Consider the following 25,931-nt stretch of genomic DNA (forward strand, 5'->3'; position numbering starts at 1 on the left):
CTAATATTCCTTCTTTTAACATTGTTTTTCTGCTTTGAGAACTTCCTTTAGCCATCCTTTCAGGATAAATCTGCTGGTGACAAATTATCTTACTTTTCTTTTCCTTCCTTTGAGAATGTCTGGATTCCCCCTTCATTCCTGAAGGGTGTTTTTGCAGGATTTAGGATTCTAGGATGACAGCACTTTTCTTTCAGGGCTTTAAAAACACTGTGAGACTTCCTTCTGGCCTCTGATTTCTGTTGAGAAATCTGTCATTCAAATGGCTTTTCTCCGGCTGCTTTCTAGATTTGTGTGTGTGAGTGTCTTTAATTTTCAGAAGTTTAATTATGATGCATCTTGGCATGGATTTTTGAGGGGTTATGCTGTTTGGGGTTCACTCACCTTCTTGAATCTATAGGTTTACGTCTTTTGCCAAATGTGGGGTTTTCAGCTGTTAATTCTCTGAGTGGTTCTCAGCCCTGCCCTCTTTATTCTCTCCACCCAGGACTCCAGTGACACAGATGTTAGATCTTTATCACAGTGCCCAGGTCCCTATGGCTCTGTGCATTTTTTTGCTGAGTCTGTTTTCTCTCTATTGTTCAGATGAGGTCATTTCTATCGTTTTTTCTTCCTGTCAGTGATTCCTTCCTCTGTCTCTTCCATTCTGCTGTTGAGACCATTCTTTGAGCTTTTTATTTTGGTTATTGTATTTTTTGAATCTAAAGTTTCCATTTGATTCTTCTCTGTATATTCTGTTTCTTTCCTTAAACTTGCTTTTCCTTGCTGAGGCTTTCTAGTTTCGTTTCAGGCACGTTCACAAACACTCATGGAAGTATTTTGTCGTGGCTGCTTTAGAATCTCTACCAGATAATCCCAGCCTCTCTGCACCTCAGTGTCAGCCTCCATCAACTGTCTTGTTTTAATTCATTTTGAAATCTTCCTGGCTCTTGGTCTGATGAGTGATTCTCAGTTGAAACATGGACATCTTCCTATTATCTAACCCTTCGGTTTTAGCTGGCTTTCTCGGACTCCACACCAGCAGCAGAAGGGGGTGGGCTCCACCCCATCACGGCCAGGCAGGGGTGGAGGTCCAGGCTCCCTACTGGCAACCTAGGGTGTGACCTCACATTCTCAGGAGCCCACTCTTTATGGGGCATCTGTCCTACATTCTCAGATCGTGCTGGGGGGGAAGCTGCCCTCTACCAGCGTCCTCTCCCTGCCTCCCCTCCCACAGGCATGTGTCCAGAGAAGGTCATTTTGATAACGGGTGTGCAGTTCAGCACATACTTTCATGCTTCTGGGAATTCAGAGACTAAGTGGGGGAGACTTCCAGAAAGAATTCACATTTTGCTCGTCTCAAGAGCATCTCTGCACTTCACGGGGGGGGTGCATCTGTAGTGGAAGGCAGCTGCTGCACTGCGTCTTCGGGCCCCGGCACTCGGGTCTCAGCCCACAGGACGTGCCCCTGACTCTGCAGCCTGGTGCCACACTGTGTCTTTATTGCCCTAAAATTCCAAAGTTGTGAATGGAACAGTGTTGAGGAAATGCATAGGACTGGTCCACTGAGAAATTAGGATTTCAGGCTAAAATCGTGTGATTCTATCTGAGTTTTCGGGTGCTCGTTTTGCTGACAAACTCTAAATCATCCTAAAGAAAATAAGGCAGAATAATGCTAGAAAGTTTTCATTATTCTTCCTCCCAAAGAAACCTTCAAGTGTGGCTACATGGGTCCCTCCCTCAGAGGGCAAGCCAGACACGACAACGAATGAAATTCTAGATTTTTGCGTACAGTATCCATTATCTTAATCAGGTTTTGACTGAGATATTTGTAAAGAGGCCTCTGTGGCACATGGTATTCACCTGGCATTGCCCTTTCAACCTAATTACAGAGCTGGATGCCCCGGTGAGCAGACAAGATGGCCCCAGCTATGTAAAGAGCGAAGATCACTTGGTTCTGGTCATGCATCAAGATGGTCTGGGGGACCCGTAGCTGTCCAGATGCTCAGGCAGCCCGGGAGATTAGCTCGCTCAGATACTAGGTGTCTGACAGGTGTCAGAGGCTTTCAAGGCGCGCCTGGTGACTCCAATGAGCAGTCAGGCCGAGCGTCCCCGCCTGGACATCGCTGCAGTCCTGCAGCCAGAAGCACAGCCCACCGGGAGCTCCCGGGCTCACTGGGTCCCTGCTGGGTCCGAATCTGCACTTCAACAAGACATCTGGAGACTGGTGTGCATTCAGTTTTGAAAAGCACCTCCAGACCATATGGCTGTAAATTTCTCTGTAGACGCACAGAAGCGGATAGGGCCCCAGTCCCAGCCCAACATCGGATCTCAGGGGACATCACCCTCCTCGCCGAAACCAAGCATCCAGAGCAGCGGGAGGTGAAGACGGGACCCTCTGACCCCTGCATCTGGAACAGAACCTCAGCCCTGTTCTCGCTCTGTCAGATGCATTCTCCCTGGGGAGCCACTCGAGGAGCCCAGCAATCGTGTCATCATGACCTTGACCCCGCTCCACATGGGCTCAGACCAAGAAGCATCTCAGGGGCCGTGCGCGTGGGCCCAGGCCTGTCCTAACGCTGACCTGCACTCTCTACGCCTTTCTTCCTGAAGGAAGGAGACAAGGAGCAGAGCTGAGCGACTGGCTGTTCAGGCAAGAATTTCCCCTTAGTCGTTATCAGAGCAGATAGAGTTCTGGGCCAAGGGCAACCGGGAGCGGGTGGCGCCCGCCCTGCTTTGCCGGGGGGAAGGTGGAGGGGCACTGGGAGCGGGAGAACCTGCCAGTGCTCGCGGAGGGAGCTGCCCACGCTGGTGTTTGGACAGCCGGGGTCTGATAACACGGCTGCGGCGCTTTCCCCAGACCCGTCTCCACGATGCCTTTGACCTCTGAGGGAGGAGACTATAAAGCCCAGAGGAGGACGTTCTCCTCTCAGTCTGCGTGGGGGGCACCCTCGTTCTGCAGGAAGCGGGGCCTCCAGAGGCAGGGACGATGGCCGCGCTGCAGGAGAAAAAGTCATGCAGCCAGCGGATGGAGGAGTTCCGGCACTACTGCTGGAACCCGGACACGGGGCAGATGCTGGGCCGGACGCTGTCCCGGTGGGGTACGTGCCACGCAAGGCGCAAGGGGCGCTCTGGGGAGAGAGGCGGAGGCCCACCCAGCAGCAGCTGGGGGTCAGTGGGCCGGGTGCCCAGGACTCAGACCCTGTCCCGGCTTCCAGCCAGGCCTCGCCTCCCTCACCAGATGACCCCAAAGGCCCATTTCCGCTCTTCTGGCCCTGATGCCAGGTGCCTGCGAGGGGGGAACAACTGAAGGTCAGCCCCAAAGGTTCACCTCAGATTTGAGAACAGCATTTTCAAAGCCGTGTTCGTAAAACTTATAATGCTCAAAAAGACTGTTAAGTTGGGGGTACAGGGTTTCTTTTGGGGTGATGAGAATGTTCTGGAACTAGATAGAGATGATGGTTGAACAACAGTGTGTGAAAGCACTGCGCACCACAGAGTCACTCACTTGTGGACGGTTGAGACGGTGCGTTTACACTGCGTGTTACGCCACGATTAGCAGGCGTGAGGGTCTGACCCACCTCTCTCCGCAGTGTGGATCAGCCTCTACTACGTGGCCTTCTATGTGGTGATGACCGGACTGTTCGCCCTGTGCATCTACGTGCTCATGTGCACCATCGACCCGTACACGCCCGACTACCAAGACCAGCTCAAGTCACCAGGTAACAGGCGGGCTCGTGCAGGACGCCAGGACCCGTGTGTCGGGGCCCTGTGGTGCGGTCAGAATGCAGCCCCCCAGGAAGAAGCCCAGAGCCCGACAGGGGCCTCTCCGTGCCACCCCACTGGCGGCCCAGGGCTTCGAGAGGCACAGCGGGCGTGGACGGCCCCTCGGCTTCCTTTGATGAGGACGATGACCCCGATTATAAAGTCTGACTTAGGCTTTAGCTTTAATTATTGAAACAGAAGGTTTTGTTACAGAGACAGTCTTGATAGCACTTCCTTTACATGGTCACATACCACAGAGAGCGTTTCTAGGGGGAGAGAAAGATGCTCTTCCTGGGGGACGAGGAACGAAGGTTTGGGGGGTACGACTTGTTTTCCGCTTCATCCCCTTGGCTCTGAGGCATCTCTCCTGGGGAGCGAACTGCATTCAGGTTTTCTCAGTTTCACTCTGTCCACTGTTCTGTCCACTGTCCTGTCCACGAAGGAGCTCAGACGGTGGGCTGAGCGTCCCCCCTCCTCTCCTGAGTCGGCACCAAAATGACAGAAAGTCACGCGTGACAACAGGAGTCCAGGGCCTGAGACCGCAAGGTCGCAGCTCCCAAGCCCTGGGGAAGGCGGTTTAACCAAGACTTCCACATGGCCAGTCAGCCCCAAGAGCCCAGAACACGGCCTGGGGGTGGGGGTGGGGGCCTCCCAGCACACAGGCGCTAGTGTTTATCACCTCCATGATGACTCAGAAAACACCCACAGCAGCATGTCCGTGGGACCAAGTGGAGGAAAAGAAAATCCGGGAGCTTTTAAGAGAAGTCACCTCTGACATTGGACGCACAGGCGCGCTTCCCTCAGGTGGTCCAGCCATTCCGCCAGGACCTCCGGTGAATCCTCCTTATTAAAGGATTATTAAATCCTAACGCCAAAGGGCTTTGCTGGGTGTCAGTTTTTAGAATCAACAACAGATAAAACATGGAGGATTTCACTGTAATTTCAGAACAGAATGTAATGTATTACAAACTTGAGAACATGACCGTAATGCAATCTGCCCCAAACCCAGAGAATGGAAGGCAGGGCACGGTGGTCACAGGGAGGTGGGGACGGGCGACAGCTGCCATCTGAAGCTGATCCTGCAGCCGATGAACGAGTTAGGACACCACAAGAAGAGGCCGTGAAACGCGCCCAGACGGGTGCTCGTGGGAGGGAGTAGAGAGCTTGCTTTCTTCTCTTTAGACCTGAGGGCTTTTACTTTAAACCACGCACAGCTGTCACTGTCACAGCCATCTAAACAACAGAACCCTAGCTTGCTTACTTAGAAAGTCTCCTGCATCAAGCAGGGGACTGGCCAAAGAAATCATGCGACCTTCAACAACGAAATGCACTGCATATTCGTGGGAAGAAGGAGGCAAGTCGATAGGAGACGCCTGGGAAGGAGGATGACAACCTGCATCAGAAAGTGACCACAGAGCGTGACCCCGGGTACGCAAAGGATACAGGACACAAGCTTCTGCGTCTGCATTCACAGAAATGGAGAAGTTTCCAAAGGACACACCCCGATGTGAGATTGGGAGACCGCAGGCTGTCGTATCGACACCTGTACACTCTGACTCTTCTTATTTTACAATTAATACAACTTCACTGGGAGACCCAGTTCAGACTCTGGGTAAGTTGGCGCCCGCAGCAGCAGCCGTGGCCACCGGGGGGCGCCGGCACAGCCTCGCGTGCACAGAGCCCACCCCTCCTTCGGCACCAGGACAGGCCTTGGCCCTCTGACTTCGAGGATCCCGGCCTGGTGGGCAGGGTCCTGGGGCCTCCTCACTGTGCAGAGGACACCTGACCACAGCCTCCTTGCCCGGGGGGTCCCTGAAGACAGCGCAGCCTGGACCCGTGGCATCCCACACCCCACAGTTGCCTCCAACGAGCCAGGACGGCTCTCGTGCAACTCACCATCGCCATAGGGCACGGCTTGGATGTGAGGCACATTTGGGAACTTAAGTAAGAAGTGTCATGCTCTCCTTCCAGGGGTGACCTTGAGGCCAGATGTCTACGGGGATAAGGGCCTGGACATTTCCTACAATGTCTCTGACAACAGGACCTGGGCAGGCCTGACGCACAGGCTCCATGACTTCCTGGCAGGTAAAGTTTAAAATGCTTCCGCTGTCTCGTTTTTTCCCTTTCCTAAGATGAAGTCACCGAGGGGCGTGGGCTTCCCCGCCCTCTGACAGCCCCAGGGAGGCTGCCATTGGAGGCAGGTGCCCAGTGTGTCTGTGCCCGCAGGCTACTCGCCAGCATCCCAGCAGGACAACATCAACTGCACTTCCGACAAGTACTTCTTCCAGGAAGGCTTCAGGGCCCCCAACCACACCAAGTTCTCCTGCAAGTTCACGGCGGACATGCTGCAGAACTGCTCGGGCCTGGTGGACCCCAACTTCGGCTTTGCAGAAGGAAAGCCATGTTTTATTATCAAAATGAACAGGGTGAGCAAGGGGTCAGAGGTGAGAGGTCCAGTGTGAGGGCTCCTTGGGAGATGGCTGGCAACAGGGGTCGGGTGGTCGGCCCTCTCGTGACCACACACTACCCCGTCCGGGCATCCGGTGGTGGCAGGGCTGGACTCGCGCTGGCTGCCCCCTCCCCACTCTACACGCTCGCTCAGCACACACCTGCTGCGTTGGTTATGAGCTTAGCTTTTCTCACACAAAACTGAAAACTGCCCGTCCACACGCAGCACTTGACACTGTGGCATCTGGATGCCCAGCAGCAGAGCACGGGGCTGTTCAGGGCGGCCGGGCCACCACGTGCGCACAGTAGCTAGAGAGAAGCACGCTGTGTGCAGAGCTGGAGGGGCACCTGGGAACTGCCCAGAGCAGAGGTTTCCAACCTGGGCCAGGGGCCCGCTGATGGGCACTGAGGGAGGCTGACCGTGAGAAGAGAGCCAACTCAAGCAACCCACAGAAGGGCGCGGTCCATTCAGCCACGGGGGTGCGGGGGAGAGACCCGAGGAGGGGCGGGATCTGGCTGGGTGAGGGGACCCCACTCCACGCTGGCCAGTGAGTGCGGCCTGGGGGCCGGGGGTTCCGAGCACCCGCGCAGGCACCACTTATCTTCCTTCCTGAGGCCTAGAGGAAGCCATGCATCTGTGCGCCGCACACACGTCCCAGGTCCCAGCTGGGGTCCGTCAGAGGTGCCCGGCAGGTGTGATGGCAGCTCACACTAGCACAGCACAGGAGGGCTGTGCACACTGGGAAGGTGTGCAGGGAGGCAGGCGCTACGCTGGCCCCCGGCACAAGCGGGCACACACGAGGGCCGAGACGTCAGGAGGCAAGCAAGGCATAGACTGGAGGAGCACAGGTGGGCCGGAGACACCTGCTCGGGGCACAGTGGGCAGAAGGCAGATGCTGTGCCCATTTCAGTGCCCTGTAGAGGGCCTGGGGGTGGCAGCCTCGGCTCAGACCCTCCTGTCCAGCTCTGCCACCTGCCAGGGCCCAGACCTCAGCCCTGCGGCAGGGCCTCTGGTTTGAAGTAGGAGTTGGTGATCCCGGCCACGGTCATAAGAACAGGAACCACCCCAGACCCTTCCCAGTGCCCAGCGCCACAGGCTCCTCCGCGCTCAGACGGCAAGAGAGCCGCCAACACCTTTCCTTCCAGATCGTCAAGTTCCTCCCCAGCAACAGCACGGCCCCCAGGGTGGACTGCGCCTTCCTGGTGAGTGCAACCATTGGGCAGTCCGTGTACCCAGAATAACTTACCTGATTTTCCCTAAGAACATTTCAATTATCAGCCTTGTAAACCAGATACACAATTGCATGAACCATCGCTTAAAATAGTTCTATTACAGGGGATAAAAATCGAATAAGAAAGGAACAATGGTTCTTTGTTATTGTTTTGCTTCAAAAAGTATCTGGGACAGGACATCACTAACACGCCCCAAAATGTTCGGGGCAATTTGGGAAGGCCAAGGTACTCCTTGGTTTTGACCTCTTTATTTGCTTATTTACAGAAACATGCCAGATCACGACAGCTGTCGTTTATAGTGTATGCATGTGGGCCACTAAGAGTTGCCATTAATTTATTCCAGTTTTTCTCAAAACTCGTTTTTAAGTACAACACGAAAAAACTAAATGTCTTCATTGAATATTTTCTCAAGTTTGTTTTCACCATTACGCCCTCAACCGTTGCCATTAGCAGTGGGTGCCCCGCGTGGGCATTCGCAGACACACCACACCCTTCCAAGCTGTGAGCTCCCCGGGGATGCAGGGTTTGTCTGGTACACGTGTGGGCTGACTTGAGATTTTAGCAGACACCAAATTTCCTTCATCTGTGCTTGACAAGCTCAAGCTATCCGTCGGGCAACTCGCCGACTCGGACAATGAAAGGAAACAAACCCCACGAGAGCGGGTCGAGCTTATCCCAGAAAGCCAGCCCACATAGCCCAATGGGCTCCTTCCCCCGGGCTGACAAACAAGCACATTCTTGGCTCTGTTGACCTTTATTATCCCACGTGGACTCAAGATGGCAGAAATACAAGCTTGGTAAGTCACCAGGGGTTTTGCAAACTAACAATTATACCCCTAATGGGATCTCAATACTGATTATAAAGATGAGATCTAGTTTATGCGAATTGTACGAGAAAGCATTTATGTGGTCACCTGCACAGTGCACACACACGCAAACATGCACGTGCATACACACACAGGCACACGTTACACACAAGCATGCACATGTAGACACGTGCATAGACATGCACAGACGCACGCAGAGACACGCAGACACAGATGCAACCACGTACACACACGCACACACACCGGATCCTGCCTTCTCAGACAGTGGCCTCTCCTCCCCCAGGACCAGCACCACGGGGACAGCCGGCCTCTGCAGGTGGAGTACTACCCGCCCAACGGCACTTTCAGCCTGCACTACTTCCCCTACTACGGCAAGAAAGCCCAGGTAGGTGTGCTTCTCCCATCCTCGGACAATAGCTGCTGAACCATCTCAAATCCAGCAACAACTAGCGAAAGGAAAGCCAGAAACGCTTCACCCACGAACATGAAACCAAGGCACTGCTTAGCCCACCCTGACCTTTCAATGCCCTGGGTCTTTCACAAACCCGCGTCCTCGTAACTACCTGAAAACACTCCGCTCTCACGCAAAACATCAAGTCTAACGCTTGTACTTCCCAAGGGCCTCCCAAATCCTTTTAGAACTGCATACCTGTTTTCAAGCATTTCCTCCAAATCTCTTGCTTTTTCTGTTTTATGATAATCTTCATCAAAGACAATTTGAAGTTGTCATCGGTGCTGTCTGTCCTTTCCAGACCAACTCTCCTTGTTTCTAAGTGGGGAGACACGTTTATCCCAGTGAGTCCGGGCACGAGGCAGAGCCCACGCGCTGGCCCCAGGTCACTCAGGTCCTGCAGGGACAGAGCGCACAGAGGATCGCTCCTGTGCCACCTGCGTGTCGCCACTCGTCACGAGGTCCTGACACGCCTCCTCCTTCCACTCTCCCGTCTCAGCCCCACTACAGCAACCCTCTGGTGGCTGCCAAGTTCCTCAACGTCCCCAGGAACACCGAAGTCGTCATCGTGTGCAAGATCCTGGCGGAGCACGTGACCTTCGACAACCCCCATGACCCCTATGAAGGGAAAGTAGAGTTCAAGCTCACAATTCAGAAGTAAAGCAGCAAGGAGGCACCTCGAAGACCACCCCCAGGTCCTCCCAGGCCAGCTTCCCAACGCTCTGACCACCACATTGCGGTCAGCTCGCTAATCCCACGGGCACCCGCACGTGCAGCGCGTGGCGTTAGAACCAACTGTTTCTTATTAAATCTTTATGTTTTTCAGATGGGATTTGTAGCTTTGATAAAAATGTTGGGCTAAGCAACTAGAAGGATGTGCACCTATGACATACAACTATCTACTGGGGCTTTGGGGGAAAAAAATAAATAAATAAAATTAAAAAAAAAAAAAAAAAAAAAAAAAAATGTTGGGCTAACACGGTAACCCTAAGGCAGCAGCTATCCAACAACGAGACCCTAAAGTGATTCGTTTCTTTCTACACACACTTCTTTTACTATAGTTTATTTTTCTATACGTCGATGAGCTACCGCCTACGTTAATAGAGACTATTAATGCGTTGATGTGAAACGTGACTTATGATAACGTACACTCTGAATGCTTGCTTTACAGAATGCAATTCCTAAATTGTAAAAATAAACCATATTAAAGTCGCTCTAACTCTACATAAGACAGTCATGTCTTTCCTGATAAGGAGGAAAAAATAACTAAAAAATCAAACACCTCTTTAAAAATCTTCCTTTTAAAGTTTCAATTTCAAGTCTGGGAAATCATAGGACGATGTTGGAGTGGGCCATCCCGAGGATGCAGGTCGGTGAGATGCAAGGGTGTCACCCTGTGACAGAGCCCACGAACCGAGGGAATCACAGACGCCAGTCTCCCTTCCACCAGCACGGTCCCTCCTCAAACACCCAGAACGTGGTCTGCGACTCTCGCCCCTTTTGAAAAACCCGAAATGAGAACATTCTGTCCAAACAGACAAAGCTGCCCTCACCGGGTATCGCCACTTTCTACCCAGACCAGAGCGCAAGGCCTGGTGTCCTGACCCACGTGACCCCCGGGCATAATGTTGCCGCCACAGAGTGACACAGCCAGGAAAACCTGTCAACTCCAGACACCACAGGCCCAAATACACAGACTGAGGAGAGAAGCAACACCCGTGAGGATTCCGGACGGACCACTGAATCCCACGTCCACTGGGCATCTCTACCATGGAAGACACTGGAGCAAACGTCTCCATTGCTGACCCATCAGTAAAAACTTTCTGAGCCACCTCAGAAATGTCATGTGAGGTCAGAGGTCAGAGATCAGGCCACCTCAGAAATGTCATGACCCGCCAGAGGTCAGGCTTCCTTAGAAATGTCATGTCAGAGATCAGGTCACCTCAGATCTATCAACACATTGGAGGTCAGATGTCAGGTCACCTCAGAAATGTCATGACACCTCAAAGGTCAGAGGTCAGGGGTCTGGTCACTCCAGAGGGGCTGACTCGTCCACAAGCATTAGGCTGCGCTGGCTAACCTGGCTCTGGGTCGCTCCCACGGATGGTCCATGTGGCCAGCACTGCTCCCCATTTCACAGAGACGGAAGCGGAGTGACTGCCCTGCTTGGGAAGGGAAGGGTGCGTGAAATTTCAAACCTGCTGCATATGGACTACAGACTTCCTTTGGAAAGAATTTCCAGAATTTTCCCTCAAGTCAATGTTGAAAACGTGGAACGACCCAAAGCCTGGGGAAGGGACAGCAGAGGCTCTGGCGTCAGAGGTCAGAGGCCCAGGTTCCAGTCCAGACACTTCTCCTCCCCAGCTGAGCTGAGCTGTGCTGCCTCACGCCAGTGTCACCAGGCCGTTGGCACATGCGGGCACAGGCAGGGCACACACAGGTGCTCACTGACACCCAGGATCACTACGGTGCCAACACCTCCAGGGTCGATACTCGGCCCAAACAGCCACCAGCATTCTCGTTTTTAGAAGTCCAGTACTCACTAGCTTTAGTGTTTTAATTCTTATAAAATGTGACCTTTGCAAACACACACATCCCCTAAAGGTCACAGAGCACCATGGAAAGTTGGAGGCCAAAGAGCACAGGCGTGGATGCCCTCACGGGTGACGTCCCCAAGACCCAGCATGAGATAACCAGGCCACCGCCAATGACCGACTAGGAAGAGCACTGGGATGAATCACCTGCCCTGGCGTGCCCCAGAGCACCCCACCCGCCACCAAGGGTGGACCACGGTCACCCACCCCTCACAGCTCCTGCCCCCGCCTCTCCACAGCCACCAGAGCCCTTTGCTGCTTGAAATTTGGTGCTGCTTCCTCTCCAGGCCCTTCAGAACTGGCCGCCCTGTGCATGTCATCACCCTCGGTGGGTGGGATCCAGCCGGCGCGGTGCAGGGGAAAAGGCGGCAGGGACTCAGCGACTGGGACCGAGGCTGAAGCAGCAGGGCTAGCCGTGCGTCGGCCCACACAGCGCTTGGAGACAGCCCCACCACTGCGTGCCCCACAGCCCTCAGGACGGTCACAGGAAGTCTTCACCAGGAGGGAGGACCGGTTGCCACTTCCTTCTGCAGGACATGTGGCTCCCGCCCGACATCCACAGCCTCTGATTGAGACAGCCACCCATCCGTTCAGCCAACTCAAACAAAAACACTTAATCTCCTTTCCCACCCGATAATCTTAGTCTTTTTCTGCAAGTCAAACCCATCAAGCCTGTCTCAACTCCGAGGATTCATGAAAAAGGCAAGGAGCAAACTCTCCCCAGCTCTAGCCCCCGGGGAGGAGGCCTCACTTTGGTCGTAGTCCACCATCCACCGTGACCTCCTGCCCCGGCCTTGGCCTCGGGCAGCTGCAGGACAGGCTGACAGCCACGGCGGGTCCAGCCACCACTCCTGGGCCTGGCAACCTCTCCTCGCTCCAGCGAAAAGCAAGACCGACAGCATAAAATGACTTCTAGACAGTCATCCTGAATCAGAGAAACACAGAGCTTGTTTAAAATGCCCATGCGCGTTTTATTAATAAAAACTAACAGTGCTGAGTTAAACAAGTCAAACAATTAAAGTCTCTTTATATTCCATAAAATATTACAGAAAAGTTTATTTGTGTTTCAATAAAAAGACTATTGTTTTAGAACAGGCAGCTAACAGCAACTGTGCAGTTAATGGTTCTTTGTGAATAAATTTTAAAAGAGACTACTGCCTGTCCTGAAATTCCTTTTTCTTTTTATAAAAAAAGAACTATTAAAAATGATTGACAAATTTTGAGTTAAAAAATTGTTAAAACATTCTCTATATTTAATTTCAACTTTATAATAGATTACAGGAAGATGCTTACGAAACAAATACAACATTTGTTTCCGTACGTGTCTTTAAACCATAGACTTATAAGTATGTAAACAACTATATAATAAAAAGTTTCCAAACGCTGCCTGTAAGAAATCAGGCAAATTTTACCATAAGCAATACACCATTCCAAGCCTTCCAGACAGTTCTCAGAGCTGCACCAGCAGGGCAGTGCACTTTCCAAACAAAACAACAAGAAAGAGACCTTTGCAATTTGTTTGCTGCGACACAGAGCGAAAAAGGTATCACCTTGATGGACTCGCATTCGTATAATTTAGGGAAAATAAAGTCATAACAAGTCCTGGCGCTTCACGTGGACGAGCAGAGCCCGCTGGCTCAGCTCAGCTGGTCTCAGTTCTCTGCCGTTCGCCCCCAGTGGGGGGTGCCATTCACAACACACTGCAAATAGCGGCTTTCAGCAGCACCCCCTCGAGTGACAGAACTGCGTCTGACTGTCGTTGATGTGAGTGGAGCACAACTTCTTCAGCAAACTCAGCAAGAATTGTTAAGGGGCAAAAACAAACTCTGAACTTAAAAAAATAGAAAATGAAAACACAAAATCCTCAACGGGGTCAGGGCTCTGCGCCAGCACAGTGCATCCACACAGAGCTCAGGCCGTCCGAGGCCCTGGGAACGCCCTTGCCTGCTTACCGGAGGCGCACGGCGGATCAACAGCTTACCGACGACTTCCCAGAAGGCCAAAAGTAAAGAGAAAACCCACGCTAACAAAAGCGTCTCTTCCCCACACGTTTTGCTGCAGCTGCGTCCGAGGGCGGGCCGGCGGGCAGAGCGTCAGTCCTCGTCGTTTTCATTGAAGTCGTCCTCGTCCTCCTCGTCCTCCCCGACATAGGACACCGGCGTCTCCACCCTGGACCCGCTGTACTGGGACCCGCTGGAGCTTGTGGCCAGCATGCCGTCCGCACCGTTGCTCAAGTCACTGCAAGGACAGGAGGCAGGCGGTCAGCGGCGCACGTCCACGGCCGCGCCCATGACAGGCCGGCGTTTCAGGGAGGTTTGGGTTTTTCCAATTACACCAACAGAGATGGAAAACGTCGCGCGTCTGCAGCACGGCACCCGCACCCTGTGACGAGTGCCACACTCTCAGATCCTCCAGCCCTGCCCTCCGGGACACCCAGAACCGAAAGGAAGGGCATGCAGTCTCCCCACCACACCCCGCTTACTCCCGTGCACAAACTGGAGGACCACCAGACCCTCCCTTCCAGGCTTTTCCCTTACAACCTCCTTAACCTCCAGGAAGGACGTGGAAACAGACTGGAAGAGGCCCCAGAAAGCACAATATGGGACCCCCCCAAAGCAAAGCTCCCCAGACCGCAGCATGTGAGGGCGCCCCACAAGCCGTGTCTCTGCATGCGCACAAGTGGGTGCTTGAGATGTTGGGCGCATGCCTGTGTGCACGTGTGGTGTGCGTGTGCACACGTGTGTTGTACTGTGTATGTTTGGGTCTGTGTGCACATGTGGGTGTATGTGCACGTGTTGTGTTTGTACGTGTGTGCACATGTGGGTGTGCAGGCACATGTGGGTGTCTGCGCATGTGTTGTACTGCGTACGTGTGGGCACATGTGGGTGTGTGTAAGTGTGTGTGGTGTGTGCATGCCTGTGTGCACACGTGTGGTGCGCGTGTGCGCACGTGTTGTATTGTGTGCATATGTGTAGGTGTGGGTGTGCACACGTGTTGTATTGTGTACGTATGTGCACGTGTGGGTGTGTGCTCACGAACATGCATGCGTAAGTGCATGTGGTGTGCGCATGCCTGTGTGTGCACGTGTGCCCACGTATTGTACGTATTGTATTGTGTGCGTATGTGCACATGTGGGTATGGGCACATGAATGCGGATGCGTTAAGTGCGTGTGGTGTGCACATGCGTGTGTGTGTGTAAACGACGTCCCCAGTGCCCCCGAAGCTCCTCTGTGTCTGTGGAGAGCCCAGGAAGCCGAGCTGTGACAGGTGCGTCTCACGCAGATGCTCTGTAACCTGCACTTCCAGGAACGCTCTGAGGACCCCACAGCTTGCTACAGTTTTGTGGAACAGCATTTGCTGAAAGTCGGTGGGGCCAGGGGGTGCAGCGCTGGGCTGGGCGCTGGTGAGAGGCAGGGCTGCCCAGCCTGCCATGCCGGCCCTTGGGCGGGTGACTGGAACCCACCTACATCTGCCTTATGCTTCAGGGAGTTTCAACTGGGACATGTGACGATCTGATTGTCACAACCTGGGGGGAGGTGCTGGCATCTGAGGCCGAGGACGCTACCAAACGCCTCACATGGCACAGGGCAGAGCCTAGAACAGAGTCATCCAACCCAGAATGTCAACAGTGCCACAGGTGAGACCCTGGCCAAGAACGGAGAGAGGTTTAAGAGCTGGGGTCCTGGTGAACGGCCCCTGGGCTGAGCCACCACCTGGCCTCCCAGCTCAGAGCGAGTCAGAAAGACCAGTTATCATCCCAGGGCACCGACAAGTGATGGCCCAGGCCAGCCATGAGTGAGATGGACAGACACACATTCCACTATGAATCAGAACTTGCTTATTAGGTTATCGTCAAAAATAATTCTGATTTCTTAGTATCTGAGTTGAGCAGCAAGAAAAGGTATCCTGCACTCGGAGAACACCTCCTGTCAGTGTGTGGAGGCCCGGGCACCCCCGGAGCAGCCTCACGCACAGCTCCCTCTGTGCCAACTGAAGGCCTTCGCTGCCTCCCACAAAATGAAGGAGATTATGTTTTAAACAGTAAATCCGTTTATGGATAGGACACAAAATGGTCAGAGCTGCACTGGAACTGTGGCCGTTACACACGGAGGAGGAGGGGTCTGGGGGCGTGCCATGACAAGGCCACGCGTGTTGCTCTAATCTGGCGACAGGGCTCAGGAACCCCGACCGACTGCAGCAGCACAGAACCCACCACGGGCCAGAACCGCACCACATTCTGACGCTAAGAAACACTTTCCTAGTAACGTAAACCCATGGGCATATACTTTAATACCTTTCACCGTTATTTATTAACACTGTACAACAAAAACTACTAAACGTTATGCTCTTTGACAAAGTAATGCCACGTCTGAGAAACCCAACCTAGCAACAAGCCAGAAAAGGTGAGGAACACAGCCACAAAGCTGCTCACCGCAGCTCTTCTTATAACGGGGAACCAGCACAGAGGGCACTGCAGAAACTGTCACGCCTCCAGGAAACACCGGATCATGCTGGCATTAACGTCAGCTTTTCTGAAACGGCAAGGGCTTTGCTTCCCTCCTTTTAAAAAATGACCTGAGTCTCTGAAGATTTAATCAATAAAAAGGATTTCAGGAAGACGAAAGTTCAGAAAACACCCAAGTTCCACCTCTTGGAATAACCGGTGTTCACACACTGACCCTCACACGCGCACATGGTGGGAGACTGAGAATTAAAACCTGAGCTGAGCTCATGGAAACCTCACCACGTGCCCGACACCCCACGAGGGGCTTCACCGCCTCTCAGCCCCTTGGCCATCAGGGACGAACCATCGCCAGCCCCGTCTCTCCAGAGCAGGCCGGGTTCCTCCCCCAGAGCTGTCCCCATGGCCGTGCCCTCCTGCCCATCGTGCACAGCGTCCTCAGGGCCTTGCTGTGGCCTCTTCATGTCACCCAGACACTCAAAGTGGGGCACTGCATTGGAGACATGCATGCGCTTAACCTAGTAGATCAATCCCGTCTTGTAGGACCTACAGACTGCTCACTTATCTCATATTTTAAGAAATTAAACACATATTAATATCTAGGATTAATATAAAGTAATGTAACATATAACAATATAAAAGTTAATAAAACCATTGTTTTGTCAGTACTTAATGCTGAAATTTATCTTATATTTTATCTTTAAAAAACTAAGATAAACACCCAGGGATGACACAATTCTGCTCTGTGGATCGCTAGGTCAAAAGTTAAACACACACTGAGCGGTTGGCCTGGTGGTGCAGCGGTTAAGTGCGCGCGCTCCACTTCAGTGGCCCGGGGTTCCCAGGTTCGGATCCCGGGTGCGCACCGATGCACCGCTTGTCAAGCCATGCTGTGGCCGCGTCCCATATAAAGTAGAGGAAGATGGGGAGCCGGCCCGGTGGCACAAGCGGTTAAATGCACGTGCTCTGCTGTGGCGGCCTGGGGTTCACCAGTTCAGATCCCGGGCATGCACCGACGCGCTGCTTGGCAAGCCATGCTGTGGCGGTGTCCCATATAAAGTGGAGGAAGATGGGCACGGATGTTAGCCCAGGGCCAGTCTTCCCCAGCAAAAAAAGAGGAGGGTTGGCAGATGTTAGCACAGGGCTGATCTCCTCACAAAAATAAAAAAATAAAGGAAGATGGGCACGGATGTTAGCCCAGGGCCAGTCTTCCTCAGCAAAAAGAGGATTGGTGACACGTTAGCCCAGGACTAATCCTCACACACAAAAATAAAAAGTTAAATACACTATGATTTAAATAAAAAAGCTCCTTCAACAGCACAGAATACATATAATAAAAGGTGAAGTGAAAAAAAGTGGGGAACAAAATTATACATGCATTTTGACCTCAAGTGCCTTAAAAAGAAATAGGAAAAAATGATCGAGAAACACCCTGTCACTGAGGCTCCAGCAGGGGGTCCAGGCGGGTTGGCCCCCACTTCACTATGTGCTACTTTTTAAAAAATAAAAACCATGTATTACTTTTCATTTCCAGGGAGAAGAAACCCTTCCACGCAGGAACGAGCTACAGGTGCGACTTCTGGCCACGCGGCTCGGGAACTGCCCCAGGCAGGGAGACACTGAATCCAGTCTGAGCAGCCGGGAACCGAGGTGGCTGATAGGAAAGCTGGGGCCCACTGCCCACCCACCCAGCCAGGACCGCGGTCACCTGGCAGAGAGCCTCGTGCCATTGGAAGTCGACACTGACGACGTGACGAAGACACCGCTGATTGATCCTTGAGCCATTTCTGAAAAGAAAGAAAACAAAGCCAATGTCACGAAACAGAGACCACAAGAGACAGAGGCGCGCATGCTGAGACCAGACGCCACGCCCGACAGCTCGGATCTGCCAGCCTTTTCTGCATGACGCCACCTGCCAGAAAGCAGCCCTGCTGGTCTGGTGTGCGGCCACCGGGGCAGCCCTCTCTCAGAAGACACCAAAGTCCTTAATTCATGTGCAGTCACTGATGACAACCCAGCTGGGACATAGGACGAAAGCCATCGTCGTGAAGCAGAGGGCGGGAACCGGGGGAGGATGGACCACTGTCCACTGCCATCCTACAGATGACGGGTCTGTGCCAAGGACAGGACAGTGGACGTCAAGGGCGGTCAAGGGCGCATCAGCTCGGGCGTCCCGGCAGGGCAGTGGCTGGGGTCTGGGGGCCGGCAGGCACCAGTCTCACTGGACGATCTGCAGCCAGATGCCCACTTGCTCTGGACGCTCAGGAGCCCTGCAGCCCACCCAACGCCGGGGCTCTCGGGAATAAAGGCACCCTGCACAGTGGGGCAGGGACGGCAGCCTTTTCTCACCACAAAGCCCCGTCCTTGCCCTGAGGCCAGCACCCGCCAGCTCAGCAAAGCAGTCGTCAGAACGAGAGCCAGAGAGCCGCTCGCCGGCCAACGCCTTGAGCTCTTGCGCTGCAGGGACCACGCACCACCTCAGGGGACACGTCCGAGCCTGCCACACTCCTCAGGGAATTTCAATCTCCCCCACCGGGGCCCTGCCTGGAAGGTGACATCCTGACTCACAATCATCACATAAACTGCACAGCAAGCCACGAATGCCACTTGGGGACCGCCACACCCACACCCCACTCACTCCCACAGACCCCGCGACCCCTCACGTTCCGCTTGTCTTTGCTCGTGGTGCTGGCACTTGAGCCAACCTCAGTAAAGGAGGGCCAAACGTCGGGGACTGGGGGCCGTCCCTCACCCTGGCCACGTGGCCACTGTGGGCATTGGGACACAACTGACCTGTCACGTAGGGCTCCAATGCCTTCGGTACCAAGCTCCTCACCACTTTCAGGTCTTCGGCAGAGCAGCCGCCCGACTCCAGCCCACAGGCCATCCCCATGCGCTTCAGCACCTCGATGTCGTCGTGGATCTCAAACGTGTTGTCAAAATTAAACAGATACTCGAATCTGGAGGAGAAAGTAACTGTCAGAGAAGCACCATCTTCAAGACGGAGACAGACGCACTTGTTCAGGGCCCAGAGCGGGGCACCCACCCACTCCAAACCATGTCTGCCGTCTCCGCAAAATGCATGGACTCAGAAACAGACAGACACGAGAGGCTAGGGCAGCATCACAAGCCGCCTTCCAGCTCTACGGGCCCGGCCTGGGACACGGGACAGTCCACCCGCAGCTCGGGCTGCCTGCCGCCCCAGGACGGACAGCAAACACCGTCTGCTACTTGTGCAGCGTTTACACAGCTGCCCTAATAACAACCCTAATAGGTTTGATTTCTTTTCCTTTTAAAAGAGAGATACACAATCAGAGAAATGAGCAGTGGCTCTAAATTAATTATGCTAAAAGGCAGTATTCCTTAATAGTAAACTAGATACTTTTATAAACAAATGAACCAGATGGACTAGCCTCTTCCTCACACCACCGACTACAGCGTCCTTCACGTCTGACTTGCGACTCATGGCAGAGACACAGAACCTACTTGTCATTAGAAATGCTGCAGTCGATGACGGTCTTCTTGCTGGTGTTCACGAGGATGAAGGGCAGGTGGATGACGGAGTTGGGCGGGGGCGGCCGGCTGGCTTGCTGCTCCGCCTGGCGGTTTCTCTGCACCAGATTCTTGAAGGCAATTTGCTAAAAAAGATGAGCGATTGACATACCACTCGTAGCTAACACGTCCTCCCAGGCATCCTCAACGACCTTCCTCGAACCCCACCAGATGGCAAGGGGGTCTGGGCCCCTTTTAGAGATCAGAGCAAAGGCTGAGGGGCTGCAGGCTCTGTTGAGCCACCCGGCACAGAAAACGCATCCTGAGAAACCAAACACACGGAGAACTGAGCCCATGGAGACGCAGGCCCTCACAGAAAGACGCAGAGACGCAGACCCGAGACAGACAAACCCTCACAGAAAAGGACTAAAAGACGCATTGGCTCGGGAGGTTTCATTCCCTTGCCCTCTCCAGGAAGGGGTCCTCAACTGTCCGTGCCTGTCCCACCCACGTCAGAAGGCAGACAGTCGGTCGTGGACCTGGAGCCTCCCACCCCGCGGACCTGGTGGTCAAGGGTTTCTCCTCTGGGGGGGAGTGCTCAGGCCTGAAGCCAGAAAGCCAGGGCCCTGGGCCCTGAAATGACGTTTACCTTCAAGATAACTCACTTGCTGTTAACTTAAAGCCAGACAGACCCCCTCTGTCCCTGGCCGGCCTTCTCCAGTGCTGCCCGGCCTTCTCCAGTGCTGCCCGGCTACGAGACCCAGGACCTCGCAGCTCAGCAGGAGAGAGGTGGCCCTTTGGATTTTTTTGTAACTGGCAAGGCCAGACACAGAAGAAAAGAACAATTCATCCTAATGGGGGCAACTGAGTGGAAGGAAGAAGTGGGGAGCCGGGAGGGCCCCCGCCTGGTGCCACCTCCTCTCCCGGCAGTTCTGTCCATCTGCTCTTCCGTTTCCCGACTCCCCTCTGCCCCCTCGGCCCTCGACCACTTCCCCACCCACCAAAGCATCCCCTCCCCTCGGCTGGCCCCCAGGGGGGTCCGGGATGCCTCTCCTAAGGGCGATGGAGCAAGCCAGGCTCAGTGAGGCGCCCCGCGCTGAGCACACCTGGCCTGGGTGCCACACTCACCCTCAGCCATGGTCCACGGGCAGTGCTGGGCGCTGGGCCAGCCAGTGTCCCAAGCCCCACGCCGACCCCTCCTGGCCTTTCCCCAAGTTCTGAGACCACCCACCCTCAGCAGCCGGCCCATGCTGACCCCGCACTTCCTCCCAAGTGTCCTTGCTGCCACAGCTCCTAACACCCCTGGCCCTCGGGTTCTTGGATGCATGTGCCCCAGGGTCCTGGGGCTCCCCGATGCCCTCCAACCTGACACATGGCGCGTGACCTCTCAGCCCCCGGGGTCCACAAGCATCTCAGTAAATCACTGCTGAGCTACCCTGCCTTCCCTGACCCACCTCCCCCACGCTGGCAGCTGCCCCCAGCCCCAAGCCCGGCCGGGCAGCCCCACACCACGCTGCCTCAGTCCAGGGACCAGCCAGCCCTCCAGTGTGCTTCCTGCACATGTGTCTGCATTTTTGCTTCCAGCCCAGGACACGCGACTCTAGGACCCAGCAGGGTGAGGCCCATGCTCGGGGAGCTCTCTGCAGGCCCAGAAGCCGGCGACACGCACCCAATGACACGTGTGCTCTGACCACACGCGACGACCTCTGAGCAGTAACTGCCAAGACGCACCCCAGGCTCCCCTGCAGCTCATATCTCGTCGGGGCCCGCCACTCAGGACACGCTCCACACGTCCCCGAGGACTTCCACATGCCACCCCTCCTGACACTGAGACACTCTGTGACGAGCGACACTCACACTCTCTCTCTCTGGGAACACAGCCCACATCTGCGAGAGTTTGTGTCAATGACCCTGCACAGGAGGAGCTTGATGACTCGCTGTGAAATTCACATCCGGAATCTCCAAGCAGAGGTTTTATTTGCCACACAGGAATAGAATGAGCTGTAAGATGCTGCTGTTGAGAAGGAACTAAATTATAGAAGAAATAAAAATTACCTTGTCTCCACAAAATAAGCATGTCATTACCTGCAGAATAAGTTCTTGAAGCTGAGACTGTTTCTGTTTTATCCTTTCAAGTCTTCTCTGTCTTTCTACCTTCAAAGATAAACCACCAGTACAAGAAGTCGTCACAATTTGTTTAACACGGCATATTTTAAAATCCATATCAACACGTCATCTAAGTATGTTCTTGCCAAAAATGTCTGCCCCGAATCCCAGGGTGGGAGACAGACGAGTGTAGAACATGGCAGGTGCCACAGAAGATGGGAGAGTTTCTCCTCAACCTCAAAATTACACATCCTTCTCCCGTCTTCTCTCATTTTCTGGATATGACTGTGATGTTAAAAAAAAAAAAACACGCCACAAGCAAGGATTCAGAATTTACCTACACTAGAGTTCCCCGCCCTGACTGGGCCGACCGCCTCTCCCAGCCAGCGCATCTGCAGAGCCCAGGCAGGCTACACGGGCAGCGCACCATCAGACGGGAAGGGACAGGCCCTGATCAGAGAATTCGGGATACAGGGAAACACCTGTCCACCTCGTCCAGGCCCTGATCAGAGACCTCGGGACACAGAAAAACACCTGTCCACCTGGTCCAGGCCCTGATCAGAGACCTCAGGACACAGGGAAACACCTGTCCACCTGGTCCAGGCCAGGCGCAGACGGCACAGGACCTGTCGCAGGACCCGGGGTGCAGACGACAGCGCCTGCTTCAACAGACTGCTGGGGGTGAATCGACACGGACACACGGGAATGAAAGGCCGGGGTACCTCTAAATTCTGACATTCCTGAGCCGAGTTGGTGGGCAGACCGATCCACTTGATCTCCTTCTTCTCCTTGGAGATGATGTTCATGGCCATCAGCACATTTAAGGCATCGTAGACTCGCCGCCTTATGTTCTTCTGGTCGTAAGCCTGCAGAGACAGAGCGGGAGCATTCCAAACGATCCAGCAGAGCTCGCAGACAGACTCAAGGAAGGGCACCCTCGACGCTCCCGTGCGGTATAAGCCCATCGCAGCAGCTGCCAGCATCACTCCCAATGCGTTCGCAGACCGGCCGGGAGAGGGCGCTTCTGCTGGGGGAGTCATGCGACACCAGCCAGAGCCCGCGCCTGGAAACCTTCAGGGGTGACGGGCGTCCTAGCCGCACATGGGTGAGGAAGAACTCTTGAGCATGGTTCTCAGAACTTCTCCGCACATTTGAAGTTACTTCAGATGCAAACAGAGTGGGCAGTGCGATGCCAGTGCGCTCGCTGACAGCTCCCCCGTGCGGGCAGCGCACACTTACCGACTCGTTGGGCAGGATGTGGTTGTCGGCGGCGCTGAACTCCGCGACCAGCTCATCGGCCACCTCGTTGTAGGACGTGGTCCCCTTCCTCTGCACCTTCTCGCAGACCTTCATGGAGAAGTGCCGCAGGCCCTTCCCGTTCTTCTCGCCTTTCCTGCTCCGCTTCCTGCGGACACACCGGGGGCCCCTTAGCATTCTGGAGCCCGCCTGGAATCAAGACACACGCTCACCCCCAGGGGCCCGCATCCACTGGTGCTGGAGCCCACACGAGGCCAGCGGCCCTGACCCCATCTCAGAACACTGGTGGGCGTCCAACACCTCCTCTCTTTCTTTAAAGGCCAGAAAACCAACATTTAAGTGGCCAGACTTCACCTCTGTACCTCTCTCAGGAAAAACGGGGCAGAAGTCCACAAGGGCGGACAGGACGCAGCACTGGTCTGCTGCACAGACACACTGACACCGCTTCTTACAAGATGCCGACCAACAGCAGGGATTGGGGAAGCTTTACTGCAAACTTAGGAACTTTTAGGGCAAATATGAGGAGGCTATGAGACAAGGCGGTGCTGAGGCCGTGACGGCCGTCTGGCAGCGGGCGCCACATGCTGCAGGAAGCCAACGTCTCAACTCTTCAAGTCACCGTGTGGAGGGACCGGTCCCCCGAGGCTCTAACCGGGTGAACTTCCAGGACTGAGGAGCTTGGCTTCAGAGCCGACACAGACATGGTTCTGTGGCTTTGTTTTTGTTTGTTTTTAAGGAAAGTCGCACAGCTGACCTTCGAGTAAAACTGTCTACATCAGTCTGCTTTGGTGGAAGCAAAAATCAAAGCAGCAGTGTGGTGGGCCCCTGGGGGCCGTCGCTGGGGAACAGCGGCTACGTGTGGCTGCAGGGGTGAAGCTGTGGTGAGACCATCACATTCACATGGTGTTGCTGGGACGCCACCTCCCGTTGTGGACTACGGGAACTTCAAAGTCACCCTGCATTGAGAAGCCAGCTTCCTCCCCTTCTCCACCAAGAGCTGACCACCCTCTACAGTGTAGCCATCACCCAAAACCACAGGGGGCGGCTCTCCCGCCCTCTACAGTGTAGCCATCACCCCAAACCACAGGGGGCAGCTCTCCCGCCCTCTACAGTGTAGCCATCACCCCAAAACCACAAGGGGCGGCTCTCTGCCCTCTACAGTGTAGCCATCACCCCAAAACCCCAGGGGGTGACTCTCCCACAGCCCAACTGGTCCCTGATGAGGAAGGAGAAGCGGGCAGTGAGGACCCATCTCTCCTGGACATGGTGCGTCTGCCTGAGGCGCGGCCCTGCGGCCAGAGAGAGCAGAGTCATGACTGTAGGCCACGTGCTCACCCGGCAGACCAAGGTGAGGGGTCTGAAGGCTGGTTCTGGGAGACAAAGTGGGTGTTAGGGGTGTGCGGGCTTCCCACCACGATCGTGCTAGGCGCTGCAGGTCGCTGGGGCGTGCCGATCACCTACGGCCAAAAAAACAAGCAGACGATCAGAACCCCACACCCGACGCCGTCACCTCATCATTTCCCACCATCCACAGCCACGGCTGAGTTTTCTTAACCACATAGGCCAGAAGGAACAGGAGGGGTGAGGACCCGGCACCTGGCCCCTAGAGGACAGCACCCCACCCCCTGAACGTGGCTGTCTCCACCAGGCTTAAGCGAGAACCTCTCCCAGGTGAACAGAAGCAGCAGGAACATCAGGCAGCCCGGACGAGCCAGCCCACGGCACACACCTGGGGGCACAGCCCCGTCAGCTCAACCTCATTGTGTGGGGCCTGTAAACCGGGCGTCCCGGGCACGGACTCTGCGGGACCCTGCACGCCTCTATCTCCCTCTCATCCTCTTTTATGTCCCTTCCTTCGATGACTTGGACAGGATAAAACTGTCCTCCAGTGGTGCTAACAGAAGGCCAAAGACAAACAGGGAACAGCTCTCAACACAAAAGGGACCCGGGGCGGACACAGGGGGGCCCCCAGCTCATCCGTGTGCGGGAAGCCCTGTCTCGATGGCGGCTTCGTGGGGGACCCGGGCACCCCAACAGCACTGGGTGGGGAGGGAGCAGAGGCAGGGTTCCCTGCCCCAGGGGACACACCGGTGATCGCAGCTCTGGAGACGCAGCGCTGAGCCGCCCCCGCACGCCGTGTCTGGCACCCACCACCCTTCTCACTAAAGGAAGGGAGCCCTGCCTTGTCTTTTGACAACAGAGACTTAGAACTTGGCTTCCATCAGTCAACCTTCAAACGCTGACATGGGGACAGACATTGCCTCGTCCAGCCAAGAAAAACCAACTTTTCCAAGATCTTGCTGCACGACCATCTACACCAATTAACCGACTCAGGGAATTACTCGAACACCATTCCTCAGCCACCACACAGCACAGTGCCGGGGACAGGGCGGCCCCGAGGAGGGCAGACTGTGGCCTCAGGGACTTCCGCCTGGGCTATTTTAAGCTGGATGCCCCCTCCCGTCCCCTTCTTAGCGGGATAAGTGTGTTACCTGCACGGCCCTAATTCAGCTGACAGGGCACTCCATAAATTATCCCTAAGCCCAGGTCACTGCCAATGATAAGGACCCACAAACCACGGCAAGAAAAACAGCTCCAGCGAATTTCATTCTTTTAATTCCTATTTCCGGGGATAAAAGCTTCATCACAGTTTTTCTAACTGTAGATCACCTTCATTCAAAAGCATGAAATCAAATAGCAAATTTTCTGAAAAATGAAACAGGAGAGAAACGAGAACAAATCTCCCCAAGATGGGAAGGCCGCATGAACTTGTTCCCGCCCAGCGGGTGCGTTACAGGCGCCGAGGCTCGTGGCGCACAGTCCACACAGCACAGACTCCTGTCCCTCGGGTCCACCTGGACCCGCCGGTCGCTCCCAGGAGAGCAGACACAGGACACCAGCACGCCCCCGCAGGTGGGCAGAGGCCAGACGTGATGGCCTCACGTGCTCTGCTCCCCCAGAAGAGGGCCACCTAACCTCAGGGCCAGGGCCCGGACACGAGGAGAGCCAGGGGGCCAGGCGCACAGTGGGTGCTCAGTGACGGCTCACCACGAGAAGGGCCTTCCGACAGGACAGGCAGGTGAGCCCCGGAGGGCTCCTCGTGCCCGCAGGCCACACCCATGGTACCCACACCGCGGGTTCTCTCTCTTCTTTTCTATTTTACATGGAAATCTCGACCCACGGGCAACAGTCTGGGCTGTGAGCCGAGCACCCAGCACGGGTCAGGTGAAGTGGGGGGACTCAACGAGCCCCCAGTTATATCTTCACCCATGTGAGGACGAAGCCTCAGCTCCCCGGTCAGAACCAGCCAGTCCCTCACT

At 54.7% G+C, this 25,931-nt stretch overlaps 2 protein-coding genes across 4 annotated transcripts in view; one reads left to right on the top strand and one right to left on the bottom strand.

The window, feature by feature from the left end:
• Window positions 1-2,868: 2,868 nt before the first annotated feature.
• ATP4B (ATPase H+/K+ transporting subunit beta) lies at window positions 2,869-9,666 on the top strand. Its single transcript, XM_004423189.3, has 7 exons — window positions 2,869-3,077; window positions 3,570-3,698; window positions 5,713-5,826; window positions 5,968-6,167; window positions 7,336-7,392; window positions 8,533-8,634; window positions 9,200-9,666. Exons 1-7 carry the CDS (start codon window positions 2,966-2,968, stop codon window positions 9,359-9,361), a joined length of 876 nt encoding a protein of 291 aa, XP_004423246.1. The 5' UTR covers window positions 2,869-2,965; the 3' UTR covers window positions 9,362-9,666.
• Window positions 9,667-12,332: 2,666 nt separating this feature from the next.
• The window catches only part of TFDP1 (transcription factor Dp-1), a 45,533-nt gene continuing 31,934 nt past the window's right edge, over window positions 12,333-25,931 (bottom strand). For all 3 annotated transcript variants that reach the window (XM_087435793.1, XM_087435794.1, XM_087435792.1), the window contains 8 exons: window positions 23,947-24,068; window positions 22,594-22,759; window positions 22,077-22,220; window positions 21,334-21,402; window positions 19,243-19,394; window positions 18,550-18,716; window positions 17,465-17,543; window positions 12,333-13,532 (listed from right to left, as the gene is read on the bottom strand). In XM_087435793.1, coding sequence (XP_087291919.1) covers window positions 13,388-13,532; window positions 17,465-17,543; window positions 18,550-18,716; window positions 19,243-19,394; window positions 21,334-21,402; window positions 22,077-22,220; window positions 22,594-22,759; window positions 23,947-24,068 — 1,044 coding nt within the window. In that variant the 3' untranslated portion in view covers window positions 12,333-13,387. The remainder of the gene's footprint in view (window positions 13,533-17,464; window positions 17,544-18,549; window positions 18,717-19,242; window positions 19,395-21,333; window positions 21,403-22,076; window positions 22,221-22,593; window positions 22,760-23,946; window positions 24,069-25,931) is intronic.

This window comes from Ceratotherium simum, chromosome 10 (assembly GCF_057802395.1).
Source record: "Ceratotherium simum simum isolate JZ-2026a chromosome 10, ASM5780239v1, whole genome shotgun sequence".
Taxonomy (NCBI): domain Eukaryota; kingdom Metazoa; phylum Chordata; class Mammalia; order Perissodactyla; family Rhinocerotidae; genus Ceratotherium; species Ceratotherium simum.

What these genes read in the sequence shown, in the direction of transcription:
- ATP4B (XM_004423189.3), top strand. Translation starts at nt 2,966, where the DNA reads ATGGCCGCGCTGCAGGAGAAAAAGTCATGCAGCCAGCGGATGGAGGAG. An exon ending in GCTCCATGACTTCCTGGCAG is followed by an intron (nt 5,827 to 5,967) that starts GTAAAGTTTAAA and finishes CTGTGCCCGCAG; the next exon opens with GCTACTCGCCAGCATCCCAG. An exon ending in TTATTATCAAAATGAACAGG is followed by an intron (nt 6,168 to 7,335) that starts GTGAGCAAGGGG and finishes CTTTCCTTCCAG; the next exon opens with ATCGTCAAGTTCCTCCCCAG.